Source organism: Hippocampus comes, unplaced genomic scaffold (genome assembly GCF_001891065.2).
Source record: "Hippocampus comes isolate QL1 unplaced genomic scaffold, H_comes_QL1_v1.1 scaffold76, whole genome shotgun sequence".
In the NCBI taxonomy this organism is placed as follows: Eukaryota; Metazoa; Chordata; class Actinopteri; order Syngnathiformes; family Syngnathidae; genus Hippocampus; species Hippocampus comes.
Genome location: NW_017805277.1, coordinates 1,905,980 through 1,925,286, shown reverse-complemented (window position 1 = coordinate 1,925,286; position 19,307 = coordinate 1,905,980). Strand labels below are relative to the sequence as shown.

The 19,307-nt window shown below is 41.3% G+C and overlaps 1 protein-coding gene across 3 annotated transcripts; it reads left to right on the top strand.

The window, feature by feature from the left end:
• The first annotated feature begins 852 nt into the window (after positions 1-852).
• foxn2a (forkhead box N2a) lies at positions 853-18,500 on the top strand. Of its 3 annotated transcripts, none has more exons than XM_019870460.1 (6): positions 853-1,213; positions 11,704-12,281; positions 14,267-14,391; positions 14,625-14,674; positions 15,656-15,724; positions 16,674-18,500. In XM_019870460.1, exons 2-6 carry the CDS (start codon positions 11,718-11,720, stop codon positions 17,096-17,098), a joined length of 1,233 nt encoding a protein of 410 aa, XP_019726019.1. In that variant the 5' UTR covers positions 853-1,213; positions 11,704-11,717; the 3' UTR covers positions 17,099-18,500. The 3 variants fall into 3 exon arrangements, with proteins under 3 accessions (XP_019726019.1, XP_019726020.1, XP_019726021.1); XM_019870461.1 differs by lacking the exon at positions 853-1,213 and adding an exon at positions 1,318-1,605; XM_019870462.1 differs by lacking the exon at positions 853-1,213 and adding an exon at positions 10,158-11,580.
• Positions 18,501-19,307: the final 807 nt, after the last annotated feature.

Genomic DNA, 19,307 nt, shown 5'->3' with positions numbered 1-19,307 from the left:
ATAATTGTCATATCAAGTTAACTGAGAGGTACCACCTGCCAAAATTTTGAAATTTTGGGGCTCATGAACAGACATTTGTTTGGGCAGATTAATATGGATTTGAGTGAGGAATTTTATGTCAATCTGACAGGCAAGGGGTAGGGGACATCTAAATTGTGTAACTTTGGTACTTTAGAATTGAGCCACCATAGCACAAACTTGGGTTGTCCAACAGACTTCTCTGTCAAATACAAGGTGGACCTGTGTGGGAAGTGTCAAATCTTAGTCAAGTTTAAAGTACATTTTCAAGTACTCTTAAGGAACTGAGGAGGGCCATGATAACAATATAAATAAAAATGAAGAAAGCAAAGTTAAACACGAACGTTGGACAAAATAAGGACACAAAATTAAATATTTCACTTCCACAGGGTTGAGCACAAATAAGTGAGAGCCATGAACATCCCAGAAAGTGTCCACAACACAACCAACTGAGAATCACTGCATTTACAACACAATGTCAGTCAAGCATTAATTATGACTCATATTTATAATTCACACATAAAAATCACACTATAAATATGGGATGAACGTTGCCATGACTGTTACTCAAATATTATTATTATTATTATTATTATTATTTATTTTTAGGAATCAATGAGCATGTTATCAGTGAGTGTGTTTGCTGATCTGGTTAGCTTCTGAGTATCACGGTTTACTTTAGGTGGGGCCCTGTTGAGGGTCCACGGTGGTGGGTGTGGTGACACATCCTCTCCCCGCCCCGAGGTGTTTGTGTTTCGCCGAAACAACATTCACTTTAAACGCCCTCTACGAGCCACCCGGCGTCTCCGTCACTGTTAGTAGTGCAGTGTTAAAATAATAAATATATCTCGATGTTTAAATCTATTTTGCCAAGATAGAAGGAGATTACAAAAAAAGTGAAAGCCCATTTGGCGATGCAAAATAGGATAGCGTGCGCGCTGGTGGAGCCCCTTCGCTGCGGCAGTTGCCAGGGGAGATAGGAGGGGAGGGGCTGTGATTGGCTGGAGTGACTGTGTTGCCATGACGACGGCTAGGGGTTTGGTAGCGTTGCTGTGCGCTGTGCGATCCGCGCGCTGCGTGCATGGAGGAAGCAGCTGCTGATCTGATCTCTGACATTGTGCGAGGCAGACATCCGAATAAACTGCGTACTGTCGCGTCTTTAAACACACCGCACCGAGACACGACGTACATGATTGTGAGTATCCTGCTCTCCTCCCCCTTCCTCCCTGGATTTTTAAGTCAGTGTGCGCTTGGATCATGTTTGCGAGGCTTGCGTTTCGGAACAAGCTAAAAGTAAACGTGGTCAAGTGACTTTGCTCAGAGCGGCGAGCATGGCACCATAAGCGGCGACGGCATGTGGCAGCTAGCTAACGTTACTTCCCTTCTGCTTTCTCATCTGGAATGTTCAAGTGGCCAGCCGTTCATTCTGTGCGCTTGCCGCTGATTATTCTTGGCTGTGTCACGTTTATCGACATAAAATCGATAGAGTGCTTCAAGTTGTACAATGCTAGCGCTAGCGGTGGATTTACCCTCACTGACCTACCGCGCGACTGCTAAGGCTACTTCGCTTCGTGGCTGCTGTACTGGGTGAGCTAACGCATGGAACGTAGCGCATTCAGTCATGGTAAAGTTGACCAAATAGTTGTTAAGCGGTGATAAGTTACTCGGTAACGAGTCCGGTTTGTCGGGAAGTATTGTGCAACAGTACACGTCACTGCGCGTAACTTCATATTCCACGTTGTGTGTGACTGTGGTTGGTGGTGATTCATCTCCGCTTTTCTCCAAGTATTGGCCATCAACCGTATTTGTTTTATGTGGTAGCTGTTAGTTTTCGCAACAACCGTTAAACACACAGCGATTCAAGTTGATACAAGTGATACTTAATTATAATTATAACATGTAACTGTGAATTTCGTTGGGACCAAACAACGCGAGGTTACATTGACTGAGCACGTTGTAATGGGTTGTCACCATGTCCCATGAACTGAGTTTTCTATAGCCAATATCTGAATGCAGAAATTGTTCTTATTGCCACTCAAAACAGACTGATGTTATTGGAAATGCCATTAAATGTTGCAGTTACAAAATAGTCCACTTAGCATTATGTAATGCTTCTGTACTTTATCCACCATACGAACTGGAACCATCACTAATTTTCTTGCTGCAGCAAATGAGTTTTTCTTGGGGAAAAATATGTTGTAATGTTCAGACTGACTTAAACCTATTTTGACATTTGCTAGAGACCTTGTGATAAATAGAATGTAAAACAAAGAGAGATAAAGCTAAATGAACATAAAAAAGCAGATGTTATCAATCTGCCATTGCTTTATAGCCAGCGTTTCTATGGCCACAACCATCTGTTGTCTTCATTGTTGTTTGTAGTCCTTGCATGTATTCCACGTCTGTATGTACAGAGGCCAATGCCGGGTTATTACGCTTGCCCCCCAGAATAGCCGAGAGCTTGCTAACTTTACTGACATTCGTTACTATAAATAGAACTCTGCAATGTTGTTTTTGCTGATGCTCAATGGCTTTAATATCAGTGAAGCCCTGTAACATTGAAAAATTTAATTCATTCCTTAAATGGAGGCCACAGCAGTTGGAATGATTATTATGAGTTAAAATTTCATAGAAACAGAAATAAAAGCCTGCACTAAAAATTAGGTTGCAGTAGTTGTTGAGAGAACATTGATGTTCTCCAATTATGTACTAATGATAATCATCAACTGTTAAATTACTAAATGTTGATGTTTGTTTTAAGACTTACAGGACAGAAATGTAAACCCGTTAACATTTAATAAGGTAGAAACATGATTACTAAAAGTAAGAACGTTCATTTTGTTGTCTTGTGCTTTATTGATGGATACTTGCAGTACATGTAAAATGAGATTTGATAAGGTAACACAATAGCAAGCAGCTTTTCAAAAATGAAAAGCCAGTTGGAGGATTTAGTGTACTTCACATTGTGATGTATTTTCTTCAATTTTTGCTTTTGAAGTTTTGTATCCTTGCATTACGTTTTAATGAGCTCACCGAAGAACACATTTTATGAATGAGCACAGCAATGACAACACGAATACATCTTCTGAAATGAATAAAATGGGGGATTGAAGTTGTTTTATTAGTTCAGTTCAGTTAGTTCAGTACTTGACTTAGTTAAGTCAAGTACAGTGATATTAGTCACGTTAAGAAAAACATCTCTGTATCAGTAATAAATGTCATACTTGAAATAGGAGCAAACTACTGATGTAACCAAAACATTTGAATGACTCCTTATGTGTCACTATGACTGGATCTTTATGACCTACGGCGGGAACTTGCATGCAATTTTAGTGTCACGATTGAGAATTCCAATGAAGGGCTTAATAGCAGTTGACCTTCCATAAAGTAATATGAAATGATTTAACATTTTCCTGATTCAGATCAAGTGGCTGTCCCCAGTCCACAACCGGTATTTTGATTGTCAGACTGCACAAATTGTAGCTGCCCTGAGTGCTTCATTTCATTGAACAGTGCTGTCTGTCAATCAGTACATTTTAGCCTGTGGTGACCTAATGGCGATGTTGTCAGTAAGCTTATTAAGTGCCTTTGAAATAAAATGACACCAAATGAAAAAGTCGAGTTGGACCATTGTCATGACCAAGTCATTCAAGCAAGAAGTTGTCGAGATATTTAAATCTTGACCAAAATGGAGGACCCAACTGAACCATTTCGCTCGTGTGGCTTAATGGTCTAAATTGGAGTGTGGGTCCACTAGCTGAACGTAGTTCATTAGATTAGGAAAAAAGTCCAGACGTACTGATTCTGAGTTGAATTGGATTGGATTGTGGACAGTCACGTTTTGTATTTCTGCTTAGCCTGTGCCTTGACAGAGCACTCATTGTTTGGGATATTTTACTCTATCAGAACACTGTACTCAATTCAGCGGTAACAAACATATCTCCTCTGGATCCCTTGTGGGAACCGCACTTACTTTTTACAACTTTGAATACCTATTGGTTTCAGTTTTCCTAGCAGTTGCTCTATTTTACTTTATCAGTGATGCAGATGTGCCTCAGGGAATGTATGCTAACAGTCTTGAAAATGTGACCAACTTCGACTCTATTTTCAAAATGCACGTATTACTGAGATCACTTTCTGCTCAATCAGCTCACCACGTTCAGTGTATCAAATACAGCAATTGGGGAAATAAACACTAAATCTAAACTCTTTGTTTGTTGTTCCTATTGAGGCTAAAGTGGCACAGGAACTGCAATTCAAAATGGTGGCGTTGCCATGTAATCAGTCTTATCACAGTATTGTGTACTCTGACCCCAAGTGAATGGAAGGTTGCGTCTAAAATCCACCATGTGCTTTGTAGGCGTGTGACTGACTAGAGTTTTAGATTTGTTAGAAAAGCAGATATTTCTCATTCTGATTCCCAAACCCAGTCTATAATGTGTAGTGTATGAATGTTGTGTATAGTATAGATTTCTAATAAATTTCATCAAAAGTGAAATGAGTATTCTAGTTTTTAAAATCTGTTTTTGTGAATACACCATAATTTGTAACAAGGATTTGACCGCTTGAAATGAAATGAATAGATAAACCATTCTGGGTTTAAAAGGAGTACATGAAATAATTATAAACATTCACAGAATTGGAGTGGAATCTCTGAATTTGAAAACTCCCTAGATTTTTAACATCTTGTCTCCATATAACAACTTAAAAAAGTGTGTGTTTTCTTACTGCTCTTAAAGAGTGTGATGTCCACAAGATGAATGCAGTACACAACATACTCAATGTTCTCTCAGTTGACAATCAAGAGTCTCGGTTCCCAAAGCAGAAGTCTTAAAAGGAGTACATGAAATAATTATAAACATTCACAGAATTGGAGTGGAATCTCTGAATTTGAAAACTCCCTAGATTTTTAACATCTTGTCTCCATATAACAACTTAAAAAAGTGTGTGTTTTCTTACTGCTCTTAAAGAGTGTGATGTCCACAAGATGAATGCAGTACACAACATACTCAATGTTCTCTCAGTTGACAATCAAGAGTCTCGGTTCCCAAAGCAGAAGTCTGGTGTCGTGATTTGAGGTGCATGTTCAACACTGAACTCAACCAGTTGCGACTCACTTTCTGAAGTCCGACACTAGCGCAAGTTTCCGTTCACTTCATGCCTATCGTTCCCTTCCACGTCCCAATAACAGAGTCCGTGGCTTGGCTGTCTTTGATGTTGACATGATGGTTTTTTGTTCATAAATAAATAAATTAATGAATTAATTACTTTTAGAAAACAACAACCGAACCAGTAACTGAATACACTTCAAAAAGGGTGACAAGTTACAACATCAATCCCTCTCGTGTGATATTGCTTCATTATTGTTTCATCATGAAACAATGCCAAGTGAACAACAATTGTTTAATAAACTGTAATTGAGAGCAACAAATGCTTCATTTCATGCAAACTAAAATTATATCTGATCACTCCATTTATTGATGTAATAAATGGAATGATCAATTCTAAAAATATTAAACAACAATAGCTCTAATTTGAAAGAAATATATGATTATTCAATAGAATTGTCAGTCGAATACTAAAATACTGAGTACTTGTAGCCCTGCAACTCGCCCGTTATGTCATATTCGTTTTTTAAACAAAACCCTTGCTTCAGGCCCCGGGGATTAACTTGCAATAAATTGCTCCTTAAAATGACAAGATTGCTCCTCAAAAGAAGTCATTGATTACCAAATATGATTCTGTATGAAAACAATAGATACATGTCTACCCTGTAATTATGTTTGACATTCCATTATAGAAGCAACATTCTAGCTAACTATGATGTGTCCTAATTGACAAAGGGATTACATTTAATGCTGTAATGTTAAATTGACCAGTCACATCTTTCTTGGATCATTCAACATCCTCCTCTCTGTAAGACTCTTTGCGAGCTGACTTTGGTGTTAGACAAGAGCCAACATGGAGAAAACTGTCAATTCTTTAAATTCTTTACAAGTCATACTTAGACACATTGCTCACTTCAGTTATGCACATCGAACTTGATTGTGAGTAGCACCTCCACCCTCGCTTCTTCCTGACTGGTGGATGCAAGATGCTGCTGATTAGGACGCACGTCACTGACAGCAGCAATGTGGCCGCTTTCTTAACCGAGTAGTAGGGAAGAGGGGAAACAATGGGTCTTTGTCTCATCACCCCTGATATAATTAACAGGGTTCATTTAATTGACAGCGCTGCGACTCTAACCAGGCAGCACTGGGTAGCTTTTGTGCAAGTATTGTGCTACTTCAAGCACTTCTAGAGATGAAGTGGGTGTTAGAAAAATAAAAACCAAAACTGCAGCTGGTTAAATGTTATCAATGGTAAGAAAAAAACCCCATCATTTGTAAATATTTGTGATGCGTATCAGATTTAACAATGCGTTGTTTTGATTTGCTTACAACTGGTTTTGACAGAGGTAAATGGCGCTCAAGACAAGATTATGCACTTCACTGCGGCATCAACGGTTCTTATTTTCATCGGACAAGCAACCCAATGCCAATTGTCTTCAAGTTGACAATTGCGCAAAATTTGAGCCTAAAAAAAATCTCTTATTTTGTTCGTGGGAAATTTCGGTGTGCGTGGTCAATAAAGTTTGCAATGATTGATATTGACTAACCTTGATGCTCTCGTTCTTCAAACCAAAATATGCAAACGTGCTGCAAACATAGATAGTAAACACGGTTGTTAAAATTTTTCGATGGATATGGACATCAGCTGTCAACAGCCCAAAAGAAAATAGTATGGCAAAGCCTGCTGTTTAGGGTATTTGGAAATATATGAGATTGTGGGTGGAGGAGGGTTTCTAGACCAGACGGGTGCATGACCCTCAAGATAAGGTTTCAATGTTTGCTGGGAGGCAGGTCTGTACTTTGGAAAACTAACCTCTGATTAGAGTCAGAGTGCAGTTTGAGACTATAAAGTCAGTGCCTGGGCCCACCTCAATCTTTCCTGTGTTACTTTTATTTGCTTGTGTGTCATTTACAGGCTTGGGTGTTTGCTAGCATTGTGTAAACGTTTGGCCTCTTGTTGCGCTAGTTCACTCTTTTGGTGTAGAGCTGGCCCAACTGTGAGTGCTCTCTGAAAATGGACTTCCTCAACAGGCAGGAGGTGTTTCCTTCCCTCCTGGTCGTCTGTTACTGCGAGGTGAATACTGAAAGATTAGAAACACGATGGGGGGCGGGGGGGGGGGGTTGAAGACAAAACAACTGCTTCTTTGTGTGTGAGTTTGATTGCTACTGTGTGCAAGCTTTTTTTTTTCACTCGTACGATCATCACTCAGTAATCCACATTAAAAAAAATCAATACTTTATAAGATGTGCTGCAAGAGTATCCCGGCCTTTAATTGTTTTAATCCACATTGAGCAACGTTACTTGTGTACCAGCTCACTTATTTCCCCTTGTCTAATTTAGGTTTGATTCGTTGGACAGTCAGAAACATCACACAGGGTTTCAAATAACAGCCATTGGGGTTTTGCAACACACCTTTGTGTACCAAGAGGTGTAACTGGTTTGTGTCGACTGGTTTAGTTAGTGGCTTTGAGCAGGGTGCGGTTCAACTGTGTCTAAACTCAACCCTCTGTTCCGAAATTATGTATTTCCCCCAAATCCTATGTTGCATATAATGAGCAACTTTAAGCCAAGTATGCACTCATAGCAACTTAGTCATAGAACCATGTGATCCAGGTTGGCTACCTCCTTTCCCGGCCCTCTTTGTCAGACAGGTTTTGTGGAGAACAGCACTAGACTGCTGGCCTCAGCAGTTTCCGCCTGTATTGATCTCCCCCACATCAGCTCTCTGTTCATGCACAGACATAAGTCCAACCGCTTCCCTCGCCACACTGGCTGCCGTGGCAACTGATTCCTGAAAGTCAGATTCGCTGCCTGAGATCATCGCTGACGCGGCCGCGGTCGCCTGATTACATTCTGATGTACCTGTGTGACACATCAATGGCTTGATCTGCCACTTAAAGCCAGCTGTATGTCTTTGTGTCAATTTTGAATAGCCTAAGTGCTTAACAGTATAAAAGATCAGTATGAAAAGGGGGAAAATTTGCCTTGGCACCTGCTGTTTGGCCCTGCCTGTTTGCACATGAATATGATGCTGCTCATGGCACGCAGGGCTATTTTAACTTGCAGATGAGCCATCAGGTCAGAACCATTCCAGCTTTGGTGTGTTTTCAACAATGAGCTGCAATCAACAGGCAGATCCATCTCATTGGCTCCACTCTTAATACGATTAATCATTGGATTTTTTTTCCCTTCCTCTGAAAGTGTTTTGATAAGAGTGAAGTGTAATCATTCCAAATGCAGGGGTAATTGACCAGATGCAATCGTGGTAAAATATTTCCCCGTGTTTGGCTAGATGCAGACTACCATCCATTTACCTGGATTCTTTTGATATTCAAATGTCAGTCCTCATGGAGCCACCAGTCATTCTCAGGCAGCTGGGAGGTCAAAACTAAGACGTGAGGTGGTGTCGCACTCTTGTGCTTTAGGTTTAATTCGTGTTCTGACTATTTTGCCAGGCCATGAATTATTTTCTTCTCCAAGAAACAAAAACGGGAACGTGTAAAGAGCCTTGTTGTCTGTGGCACATTTTGAATAAAATGAAGACAAAATGACTTCAGGCTTAAGTGAAACAAATGTTGACAAAATGCAGTCACAATTTGTGTGCCACGCCCGTGCTATTTTGGTTGGCTGTCACCTTAATGTCTTGTCAGTGGAATGTTTTGGGTAACACAATCATGACATGATTAGACTGGAAGGAGCAGTCTCAATCAGGACATAACTCTTGATGAGCAAGCAGTTACCAACTTTTTCTAGGTCCAGTTCCTTTCATTTTAGAGTCTATTCTGAGATTTCTACATGTATCCCCGGGCCGCAGCCTCATTACTTGAGTTAATAATGTGAGGGCCATGCAGCCTAGAAACTCAGCTACTTTTAGTCAGAAGTGTTGTTTGGAAGAGTGAATGTTATTTTCCTCATTGTCTTTAAATGCTTGTCGCAGTCTATATTTGAGAATTCATTCAGAGTAGAAACCTGTCAAGTCAAGATGTCTGCTTTCTTGTTTTGGAGTAGAGATTTTCTGATTTCTCAAATGGATAATTCTCATGGCCTCGTGACCTGCCTTGTTGTGTCACAGACTGTATCTTGTTGCTCAAGTTTTGTAAGAGTTGTGATTCACTCTGTGCTGAAGAAGAAAACAAATTGGAAAAAAATTCACATTATATTACACTGACATTCTGTGGAAATGATTATTGATTAATCGAGGCTTCAAGCAATTGGAGGGCGCGGGGAAAAAAATTTTAAACATCATATCAGCTCAGTCATGTTGAGGTACGTTCATGCAATGGCTCTGCTCTGAGCAGCTTTAATCTGCTCACTACAGCCGGGAATAGGTTCTCCCCTCATTTGAAATTTTATTTGGGGGAAAAAAAAGTTGATTTTGTTTAAAAAAAAGTTAATTTTGTTGTTAATGTTCCTTATTTTATTTTCCCTAACATTTTTTGTCGAATACCTTATACACTCATTTGCTAGATGCATAGCCGTCCGTCATCTTCAACCCATCACACCGTGTGATTTTATACATCCGAAGGTGGATTCTGGGCAATCACTCTGGTTTGTGACCCTTACCTAGCTAGCCATCACTAGCTTCTGCAGAGCAGAGAGATTGCACTGCCTCGCTGTGAAGCTTAAGTATATTATTGTTTACTTTGTACCTATGCTATGCGCCTTTCGGTGTATCAAGCGCAATACACATTTTTCGACTATCTGTATGGGCTTGCTGTAACCACATCTTCTGTACAAAAATGCTTCAAGGCGAAGACATTGCACAGCGATTTGTGTGATTTCCTTGAAAAAAAATGTGACATTTTCACTTATTTCTGTATTCCGCAGTATTATTTTAATCATACCTCCATAAAGATAAGGCAAAATTGGAACAGATTAATTGCATTTTCTATCATTTCAATGGAAAACAGTACCTCGATTTATAAACGTTTCAGATTGCAAACTGAGTGACTGAACGAATTAAATTCATAACCCAATGTTCGATAGTATAAGAATTGTATTTTTCATTCATTATTTTTAGTTCATACATCCCCCAAAAAATCAACAAATGATGGGATCATCAAGTGATGTATTGTCATCAAAACTAAATGAGAGCATCCTTGGCAGTGTACTACCTCCCCATCTTTATAAATAATACAGGTTGATGGATCATCAGCCGTAAACAGCAATTTGCCCAGATTCAATTGATCAATCCCACGGTGGTGAAACAATAACCTCCTTGCCAGAGGTATCAAATCCACTGCAAGCACTCTGAAAACCGGAATAACCCGTGACTCACCCAAAAGAAAATTGGGGTTGTCTACTGTATCTTCCTCCACACCCACTGAGGGTTAAATGGTAATTTAGTAAATGTGCTAATGCCGTTCTCCATTCATTCCTGTTGTCACTGGCCGATTTTGACAAAGTGATTTGTGTGTCTGTCTCTATGTTCATGCATGTGCGTGCCTCCACTCCCTCTCGTTCTCTGGGTAAGCACTCTTTAGTCTGACCCAATTCTTGTCTTGTCACATAAATGAAAAGATACGCCTATCTGACAGATTATATGTCCCCTTACATGGCCATGTTGGTCCACATTCGGTGCATCACCCATCACCACATTCAGAGGCATCTGGTGCCCACACTCAGGTGCTGCGGCATTTTCTGTACCGCTATGTGAGTATTATTTTGGAGAGAGCCAACATGGATTACTCATTTTCCAACTCTCGTTTGTGAGGTTTCTGCTCATAATTGAAACGATGGTGGGGTTGTCATGGTGACACCCAAGACTTAAAGCTTATTGTGAACTGAGCCAAAGAGTAATCTCTTTGTACACTTGGCCTCAACAGTGTACAATGTGCTTACTTGTATTTGTTGGGAGAATGCATTCAAACAAACAGTAGATGTTCATCATCATGTAGGGCACAGTAAGAAAGAAATGTTCAGTGCAGGCCAAATTTCAGATTATCATTCAAGTCTTCCCTGTATCTATGGGCAATTTAAAAAAAAAGAAAATAACGAAACACACCTATTGCTTTCTACTCAGCTGTTTTGACACATGCAGCGCAACGATCACGCACTGACCGTACTTTCATAATCCTGAAGGTAATAAATTGGGACTGGATTGATGCAACATGTGGATGCATAATGTCTATAAAGAACCTTCCGCTGTAAGATGTAGGCAGTCGCTTGATTCCAGCAGTCATTGGCGGGTTTCGTTCTCATTTACACTTAACGAGCAACCGGGTCTTGCCTGAAACGATGTGGGCGTCAACGAGTGGGCCCTTAAGTCCGCTCAGTTGCTTGAGAGGATCTCATTGAGAGTCCTTGGCTAAAGTCAAGGGGTGGAGATCTAAGAGGCTCTCCATCCTTGCAAGGCATGGAGGAGAGGGGCAAAGGCCTGGGAAGTCCAGTTGAGGTGGAAAAGAAAGACCACAGTATGCTTAGCTCGAAGGAAAGATTGAGAAAACAAAGGCAAGACCCCTGTGTGCCCAGTATTGCAAGTTGCAAACAATGCTGCCATAATGGCAACTTTAAAAAACATATTTCTGACTGATCACATATAACCTAATTGCTATGTCTCCTCTTTTTCCACAGACCTCTTTGATTTAATGGGTCCAATTATTGGGATGTCACCAGACAAGAAAACGGAAATTCCGGGTATGCAAGAGGAGCGGACATGGCTTCGAGGTGTTTGTGGAGTTGGAACACTGCCCGAGGCGGAGTGCGCATCCAGTCCCCTTGCGACCAGCGTGGATCGGACTGGAGGTGCTGAAGATGAAGAACTCACCAACCTCAACTGGCTTCACGAGAACCTGCTTCAGAACTTTACATTGGGAGGTCCTGAAGCTCAACCCAGCGGCAGCCCGCTCTTTGACATTGAAGGAGACTATGGATCCAACCAAGGAACTTCGTCCTCGTCCACAGCCTCAACTCACAGTAGGGGTCGAGAGCGGGACTCATTGAAGTCCAAGCCCCCTTTTTCGTTTTCACTCCTCATCTACATGGCCATCGAGCAATCTCCGAGTAAATCTCTACCCGTCAAAGAAATCTACGGCTGGATTCTTGAGCACTTCCCTTACTTCTCCAATGCTCCCACTGGATGGAAGAACTCGGTGCGTCACAATCTCTCCCTGAATAAATGCTTCCGCAAGGTCGAAAGGAGTTTAGGAAAGGTATGTCACCAAGTTGCTTTCACATTTGACACACTTACAGATCAGTACAATCCAATTTTATCGCAACATTATACTATGCTTTTGTTACATCAAGTTGTATTTAAATTTTCATTCGCCAAAATCATTTATTTAGCAAATCCCTAAATAGTTTAGCTCATGTGACAATCTGTAGGTCTGCCACATAATGGCGGTACATACAGTGTCCTCTACTGCGATAAGACTGGAATTTCATCCAGTTCATAGCTACAAAGGAAATACAAACAAAGCACAGTATGTTGTACGTGCAGGGTATACGACTCAAGACCCAGAAATTGAGTTGATGAAGGTTGGAAAAGTCCTCCCCACGGTTTCATCTTAACGCAAAGGGTTTATTAAGGAACCATTTATCAAAGGGCACTATGAAACAATGTTAATGAAGTTCAAGTAAATATACAAACCCATTTTATCTCTGTATTTACTCATATTGAAAATGTCTTAAGCATCTAAATACACTTCAATGTTGGTTTTTAAGACCGTTTGTAAAAAGCTCTTGAAAAACTGAGTTTGTGGAGTCGGTGAACAAAAACACAAATGATCCAGTGATTTTTTTTGTGTGGTTTTTTTATGTATTTCTGTAATTCACTGGCATAATGATCCTCTATAATGATTGAAATTGTAGTACAGATATATCTAAAAAGGTTATTATTTAAATGACTTTAAATTGCAAGATAGAATCTGAACGGTTTACCTTACTGTTATCTTTAGCCGAAAAGAAAACACTTTGAAACATGTATGTTGTGAGTTTGTTGTTGTTCTATGTCATCTTGCTAATATAAAAAATAAGTATCATTGTTAAACCTGTACTTGGAACACAATGTTCATGCTCACAAGTAGAATATTTGCTCATACCCAGTGTTGGCCCAGTTTGTAATAGAAACGGTTTTCTGCCGATCCAAGTAAGGACACCATTTTTGCCATATTGAGCTTCAGTGTGAGTTTAGACTTGTGACCGGTAGAGCCCATGTTGCCAGCACTGTGCCTGGCTACGTGTTATTTTTCCACCACCGGAGGAGATAGGCGGAGGTTCGCACTCTTCGAGTCGCAACATGGAGTAGCGCAAGTCGCTCAGCATGCAGGTGCACAGTGTGAGCACTTGGTCTGCTGACAGACCAGCGTCGGTTTCACATGACACTGGCTGGTGGTTTCCGTTGCCATGGTGACATTTCCTTCTTCCTGCATCAGGGACAGGCTGGTAATGTGAGTCAAGGTTATTCTCCGCCCTCCCTCGCTTGCTCCCTCAAACTGGGCAACAATACACCACCATCAGATAATGTGACAGTTAACACACTCCCGTACACATCTCCAACAGACAAATTCATCGGTTCCATTGGAGCAGTGTGTGCAGCATGTGAAGGAACTTTGTTCAATCGATTGTCTTTCACCAGGAGAAATGATGTGAAAACATGGCAATCAATGCGTGTGGTCTTTTTTTTTTTTTTTTTTTTTTTCTATTTTCCATGAGGTAGTGTAACAAATACCAATTGAATAATAATGCTGCAATTTCTATCGGGAGACATTTGACCTTAAAATAATTCATTTTATTTTATATGACTCATCCTACTATATAACATGGACCGCTTGAAGCCAGATAAATAAACCATGGGTAGCAAGGAAGTCGGTGTTGGGTTTAACGTCACTTGAAATGATAGCATCTTTTTTTTCTGCATTATATTTTCTGTCATACGTTGTGTTTTATTACTTTAACATAATACGTATACTTGCAGATCACTATGGCATGACCGATATGTTTCTCAGGAATACGTTTAGTTGTCATTACCAGGATCGAGGTTTCTATTGACAAAGTATTTATTTCACCTTTATTTAGCCAGGTAAGGCAATTGAGGAAAGACTCATTTGGCTGTAGACAGCGGGGTAAACCAAAGCAAAATAAAGGAAGGTTGGATGATAATTCTTGATAATCTCATCTTGTTTTACTATCATTGCAGGCCAATGGGAAAGGTTCTCTCTGGTGCGTCGACCCAGAATACCGCCCCAACTTGATCCAAGCCCTTAAGAAGCAGCACTTTCCTGCCGCACATGCCTTCTGTACACCACCCGCCTCCCCGCCCAGGTGACCCTTCATTGTTCCCTACAGTAAATTGTGACAGGATGTGACGATGCAAGAAATTGTTCTCCAGCCATCAAGCCGGACCATATTTCTGAGTTAAATGGGCTTAGTTCGTTGAAATTGAAGATGCTTTTTATGGTCTCATTTTGATTGGTTCTCGTGGTGTCTAGTTCTATCAGCACTCTTTTGAAATTTAAGCCTGATGATGATTTTTATTTCTTTAATCTCTCCTGCAGTGCCTCCTCACCCCCTCGCCATCTCTTTCTGCAAGGTTGCTCATTTAAAGGTGAGGCAGAGCTCTTGGTCTTTGTATGCTCACATGCTTTAGCTTGGTGCTTTTGCTGTAGTGTGCTTGTGATTATATCGCAGTTGTGGCGCTTTTGTGTATTTCAGTCACAGAACATCCAGCATTTCGCCCCACCCGCTCCAATTCTTAGTTTGATTTATTACTTTCACGTCATTGATGCCTCATGTGGTCCATTCGATGCCTCAGCTATAAGCTCCCCACTCTCTCTGCCTCTTAGATTTGTAACCTTGACAACAGGCAGAGGTTCCGCTGGTGCTGAGTGTGGAGCACTCAATCTTGCCGTAATCATTAATAATTTAGAGCCCCAGAAGTGAGCCATGAGGCTTTTAGACACTTTGTCAGGTCTGAGAAGATCGGATGCATTCTCCCGATCAGAAGCATGAATTTATCCTCTGCTTTGTTTTGATGAGTCTTTGTTTTGTCCAATCCATTCCATAGGCATTTTTGGGTCAATTAGCCCTCAAGTGGTACACTTGAGCTCATCTTGCCAAAGTCGTGTTAGGAACTGTTAAACGTTGGCATGGCTTGCAATTCCACCACAGGGTGGGCAGGTGGGATGGCGATAGCTTCATCAGCCATGTAAATGGTATTCCTCACAGTGTAACCTGCAAATTAATCAAACAAGAAACTAAATGCGCAAAACAGGATAAACGGTAGAGGACGTTCAGCATGTTGTGGTTTCCTTTGTGTCATACAGCTGTTGGAAGAAAGAAGACTTTAAAAATGACTGTCGTGTTGTCAGCAACTTACTGCAGGGAACTGTTTTACTTGGCACCGCAATAAAGGGTGCTAAATAGCGGCGCCATACAGATCAATTATCAAGCAAGAACTTTTGCAGCACTAATATCAAACTTTACTGCTTGGTGGAGGGCTTCAGCAATCTTAAAGGGACAGAAGCGCCCTGCTGCCATGCTCTCGCGCCTTAGGACTGACTATCATGCATGTTCTCTCCTCTTCCAGAGTCTGATATTGATGCTGCCACTGCCATGATGCTCTTAAACTCTGCCCCAGGGCACCACGTTGACCCATGTAAGCGAATCCAACAAGCAACCATATGTTCATCTTCCTCACATACCCTCCACCCCATTGCTTAAGTGTTTTTTATTTGTCTGCTGATTCATTTGGACACCTCCATCGTCTGTGTTCACAATATATTCGTATTAATGTATTCATTGTTATCATTATTATTTACACTGTTAGAATTTGGCCTGTGCATCGCAGTGGATTAATTGATCATGACGACTTTTGTAGTTTGCTGATTAATGAGGTCTTGAAGTAAGTGAGGCAAAATGGAGTGCAGTACTTGCCAACAGCATAGGTGCTGTTGATTTGATCTCAATTAATTTGCAGTCTAAAGGACATGAGATCAGCTACGGGAAGTTGAACAACAACCACTGTGACAGCCCTCCCCAAAGCAGCATTATTCTGCTCAATACAACTGAAACATTGATAAAGCTCAAAACATTCTGATCCTCTGATCCTTTAACACTTACGGTAATTGTGCTTTTGCTCTTACAGCAGTGGCGTTGTTCGCTTGTCGGTACGTCACATAGTTTGCATACAAATATGTATCTTACTGTTTTTTGCTCTGACGTAACCCTCTTTCTGGGTTCCAAAACATTAAAAAAAAACGACCGAGTGATTATGCCCTTAGGAGGCCTGTTCACAGTTACGGCAGCATGCACTGAGCTCACGCTGCCTGTGTGCTGGGTACCGGACAGCCAGCCGCCCCTCCCCCTCCCCAGAAACGAACAATTATTTTGTTTCTCAAACAGTCTCTTGGAACAAATGAAATTGTGAAGTTGTTTCACTGTAGATGGGGGGAAAAAAATCCTGAAATAATTTATTAATGGATCATTATCTTTCCCCGTAGCTGATCAACTTAAAGGCCTAATTACAATGTATAGTAGAAGGTATATCATTTCACTAAGGTAGGAGTGCGGTACTCATGACTCTTTGTTTCATCTGCTCTCGGCAGGCAATTCGGACAGTCCACTGGACCTCTCCAGACCCGACTCAGTCCTGGTGAGCAGCGATCCAAAGCAGGACCACAACTACAGCAGTGTCGCCCTGCAGCGCTGCTCCTCCCGGTCTTCTTCGTCCTCCCTGTCCTCCTTAGATGAAGGAGGCTGCGACCGCAGGCAGTCCCGCCGCGCCGGCAGCGAGGGCTTCCACAGCGACGAGGACTCCGACCTCTGGGATGAGAGAGGCGCCAACCAAACACGCCGCCGCCCGTCCGCCATCATGTGGCCTGCTGACAAAAGGCCGCGACGGGAGGTCAAGCCAGAGCTGGATGAGGAGCTTAAAGAGGCTGCCGGTTCCTTGCTGCACCTTGCTGGCATACGCAGCTGCACGGAGGGCTCCAAACGCAATGTCAAGAGCACAAAACTTAACAGGAAATAAAAAGATCCCAACATCAGACTCCGGACCCTGTGAACCTTCACCTCTGACCCCCCCGCAGTCCTGTGTCCCGGTGTGCCTCCTCCTCCTTATCTCGTATGTTGGCCATTTTGAGTCTCTCAATCGTTTGTTTGCGATATTCTGTCCAACGAATCAAATGGCAATAGTATTGTTCACACAGGAGAGCAAAGCCATAAAGAGACTTTTACAACTGGGGGCGGTCACAGCATATGGGCGGTGTCTGGGCTATGGAGAACTGGATCCAAAATGACCTGCCTGCTTCTGTCGAAATAGACGATGGTGACTCAAGATTTTTCTTTTTCCTGTAAAAATGGGAAAGGTTTTTCTAACTCAAAGCGTTGCATGCTTCCTCCTCAAACTTGTATCCTCTTCCAAGTGAATCTGTGTATGAAGCAAACGAGTGCATGTTTGTAACAGACAAAATCTAACCTCCTGGTGTTACAAGTTTTCCCTCTTTTGTGCTAAAAGAAAAAAAAAATATGGCACGGTTTTAAAACGTGTGCTCTACACCTCTGGTGAGAGATGCAATAATGAATCCACAACCTTAACTTTTTCCACATCATTGAATATTGCGACTTTTCCACCCTAGAGATGCTAGTTAAACTGCAACTAAGCAAATGATTGAGCTAGCGTTTTTCTCTTGTTATGCCATAAACATAAGGATTAGCAAAATGTGGCATTAGTATTTCCTCTGCCACTGCCAAATTTTACTTGCAAACTTTGCTGTGTTTTGGTCTGCCAGTCACTTGTATTTGACCTTTACGGCACAGACGTGCGTTAAATGAACATCTGCCTCTTCGCTGTGTGTGCATAGGATTTCCTCTACAGTTTTTACTTGTTTTTTAGTGTCTGTTTGCTTCAGTCCAAACCGAAGGTGAGAAAAGAGGCTAAGTTACTCTTATGCGAAGAAAAGTAGCCATGCTGCTCAACTTGTTGTGTTATTGAACCTTGTGGATGGAGTGGTAAATAACCCCAGGTTCGTGCACCATTTTTGCAGTTTCTTCCTTGTCAAAGTCGAGTAGAAGGCCTGATTTGGGAGAGAGTTGCTGTCGAGCTTATTTCAAGCATGATAAACATGACTGTACAGTCATGGTTGCCTATAACTGGAATCCTTATGAAGATGTGCGCCACACTCATGATTGGTCCTCACTTCCGCTCTGCCACGTGTGTTCCTCTCGCTGCTCTTCCTCCTTTAAACAAAATAAGGAAGTACAAAGCTCCCTCAAGCTGTGAACTGTGGTGTTTACTGTCAGCTGATGACATTCGGCTGACTGTGGGAGGTTGCAAGCCACATTTCTATTTGGGTTTTTAAATCAAAAGTACTTCATCATATGAGGAATGCGTAGACATGCACAATAGCATCTCATCCCACACAATTAAAAAAGAAATGAATAAAAGTGCCACCATGTGTTATTAGTGGCCACAAGTATAGCGGTGCCAAACATTTTACTGTGCCACTGATGTAAAACTGCAAGGGGCCATAGTCACTATGTTTCCCTGTTGCCACAATATAGTTATAGATGGATCGTCATGACTTGACGTCCCCGTTTTCAGAAACCCGTTGACAGGAAATGTGAGCGGACTCTGGACAGTGTAGTGACGCAACCAATCCTTGGTTGTTGTTGGTTTTTTTTTTTTTTTTTTTTTTGGTTTGTTTTTGACCACTATATGGTTGGAACTGTTCTCAGCAGAATAAGCTGCAGACGTACGGTAATTCTTGCATACACTGGTCTTATTTTGCTGTGAAAGAAGAACAAATGAATTGTTCATGAATCGTTACCTTATTTATAACATTAATTTATCAGGTGGGAACGCCATCAAACACTGGTCATCTGAAAGGAATGACGAGGCACATTTAATTCCTTTGTTCACATGAGAAGTATTTTTGTCTTGCTCTGCTTTGATTTCACAGCAATGTGGCTTGTTTTCCCTCTTTGATTGTGTTGTATTGATTAAGTATTTTTGCCCATGGTCCATAGAGCGGGTGTTTTATTTGTGTTTATTTTGGAAATTTAACTATGACTGCCAGATTTTCTTTGATTTTTGTTAGCCTGGATTTAAAATGTTAATCAACTTTCATGCAGAACCCTTCTTTTGCTGCCAAAATTGATGTACAACCGGGGTGGTGCAAAACGTCACATTTCCCTCTTGTGCTGTAGAATTTCCGATTTAATCATTTTACGTTTTGTCT

Excerpts from the sequence above, each read along its gene's own strand:
- foxn2a (XM_019870460.1), top strand. The coding sequence starts at position 11,718 with ATGGGTCCAATTATTGGGATGTCACCAGACAAGAAAACGGAAATTCCG. Across the intron at positions 12,282-14,266 it reads TCGAAAGGAGTTTAGGAAAG|GCCAATGGGAAAGGTTCTCT; the intron begins GTATGTCACCAA and ends CTATCATTGCAG. Across the intron at positions 15,725-16,673 it reads AGGGCACCACGTTGACCCAT|GCAATTCGGACAGTCCACTG; the intron begins GTAAGCGAATCC and ends TGCTCTCGGCAG.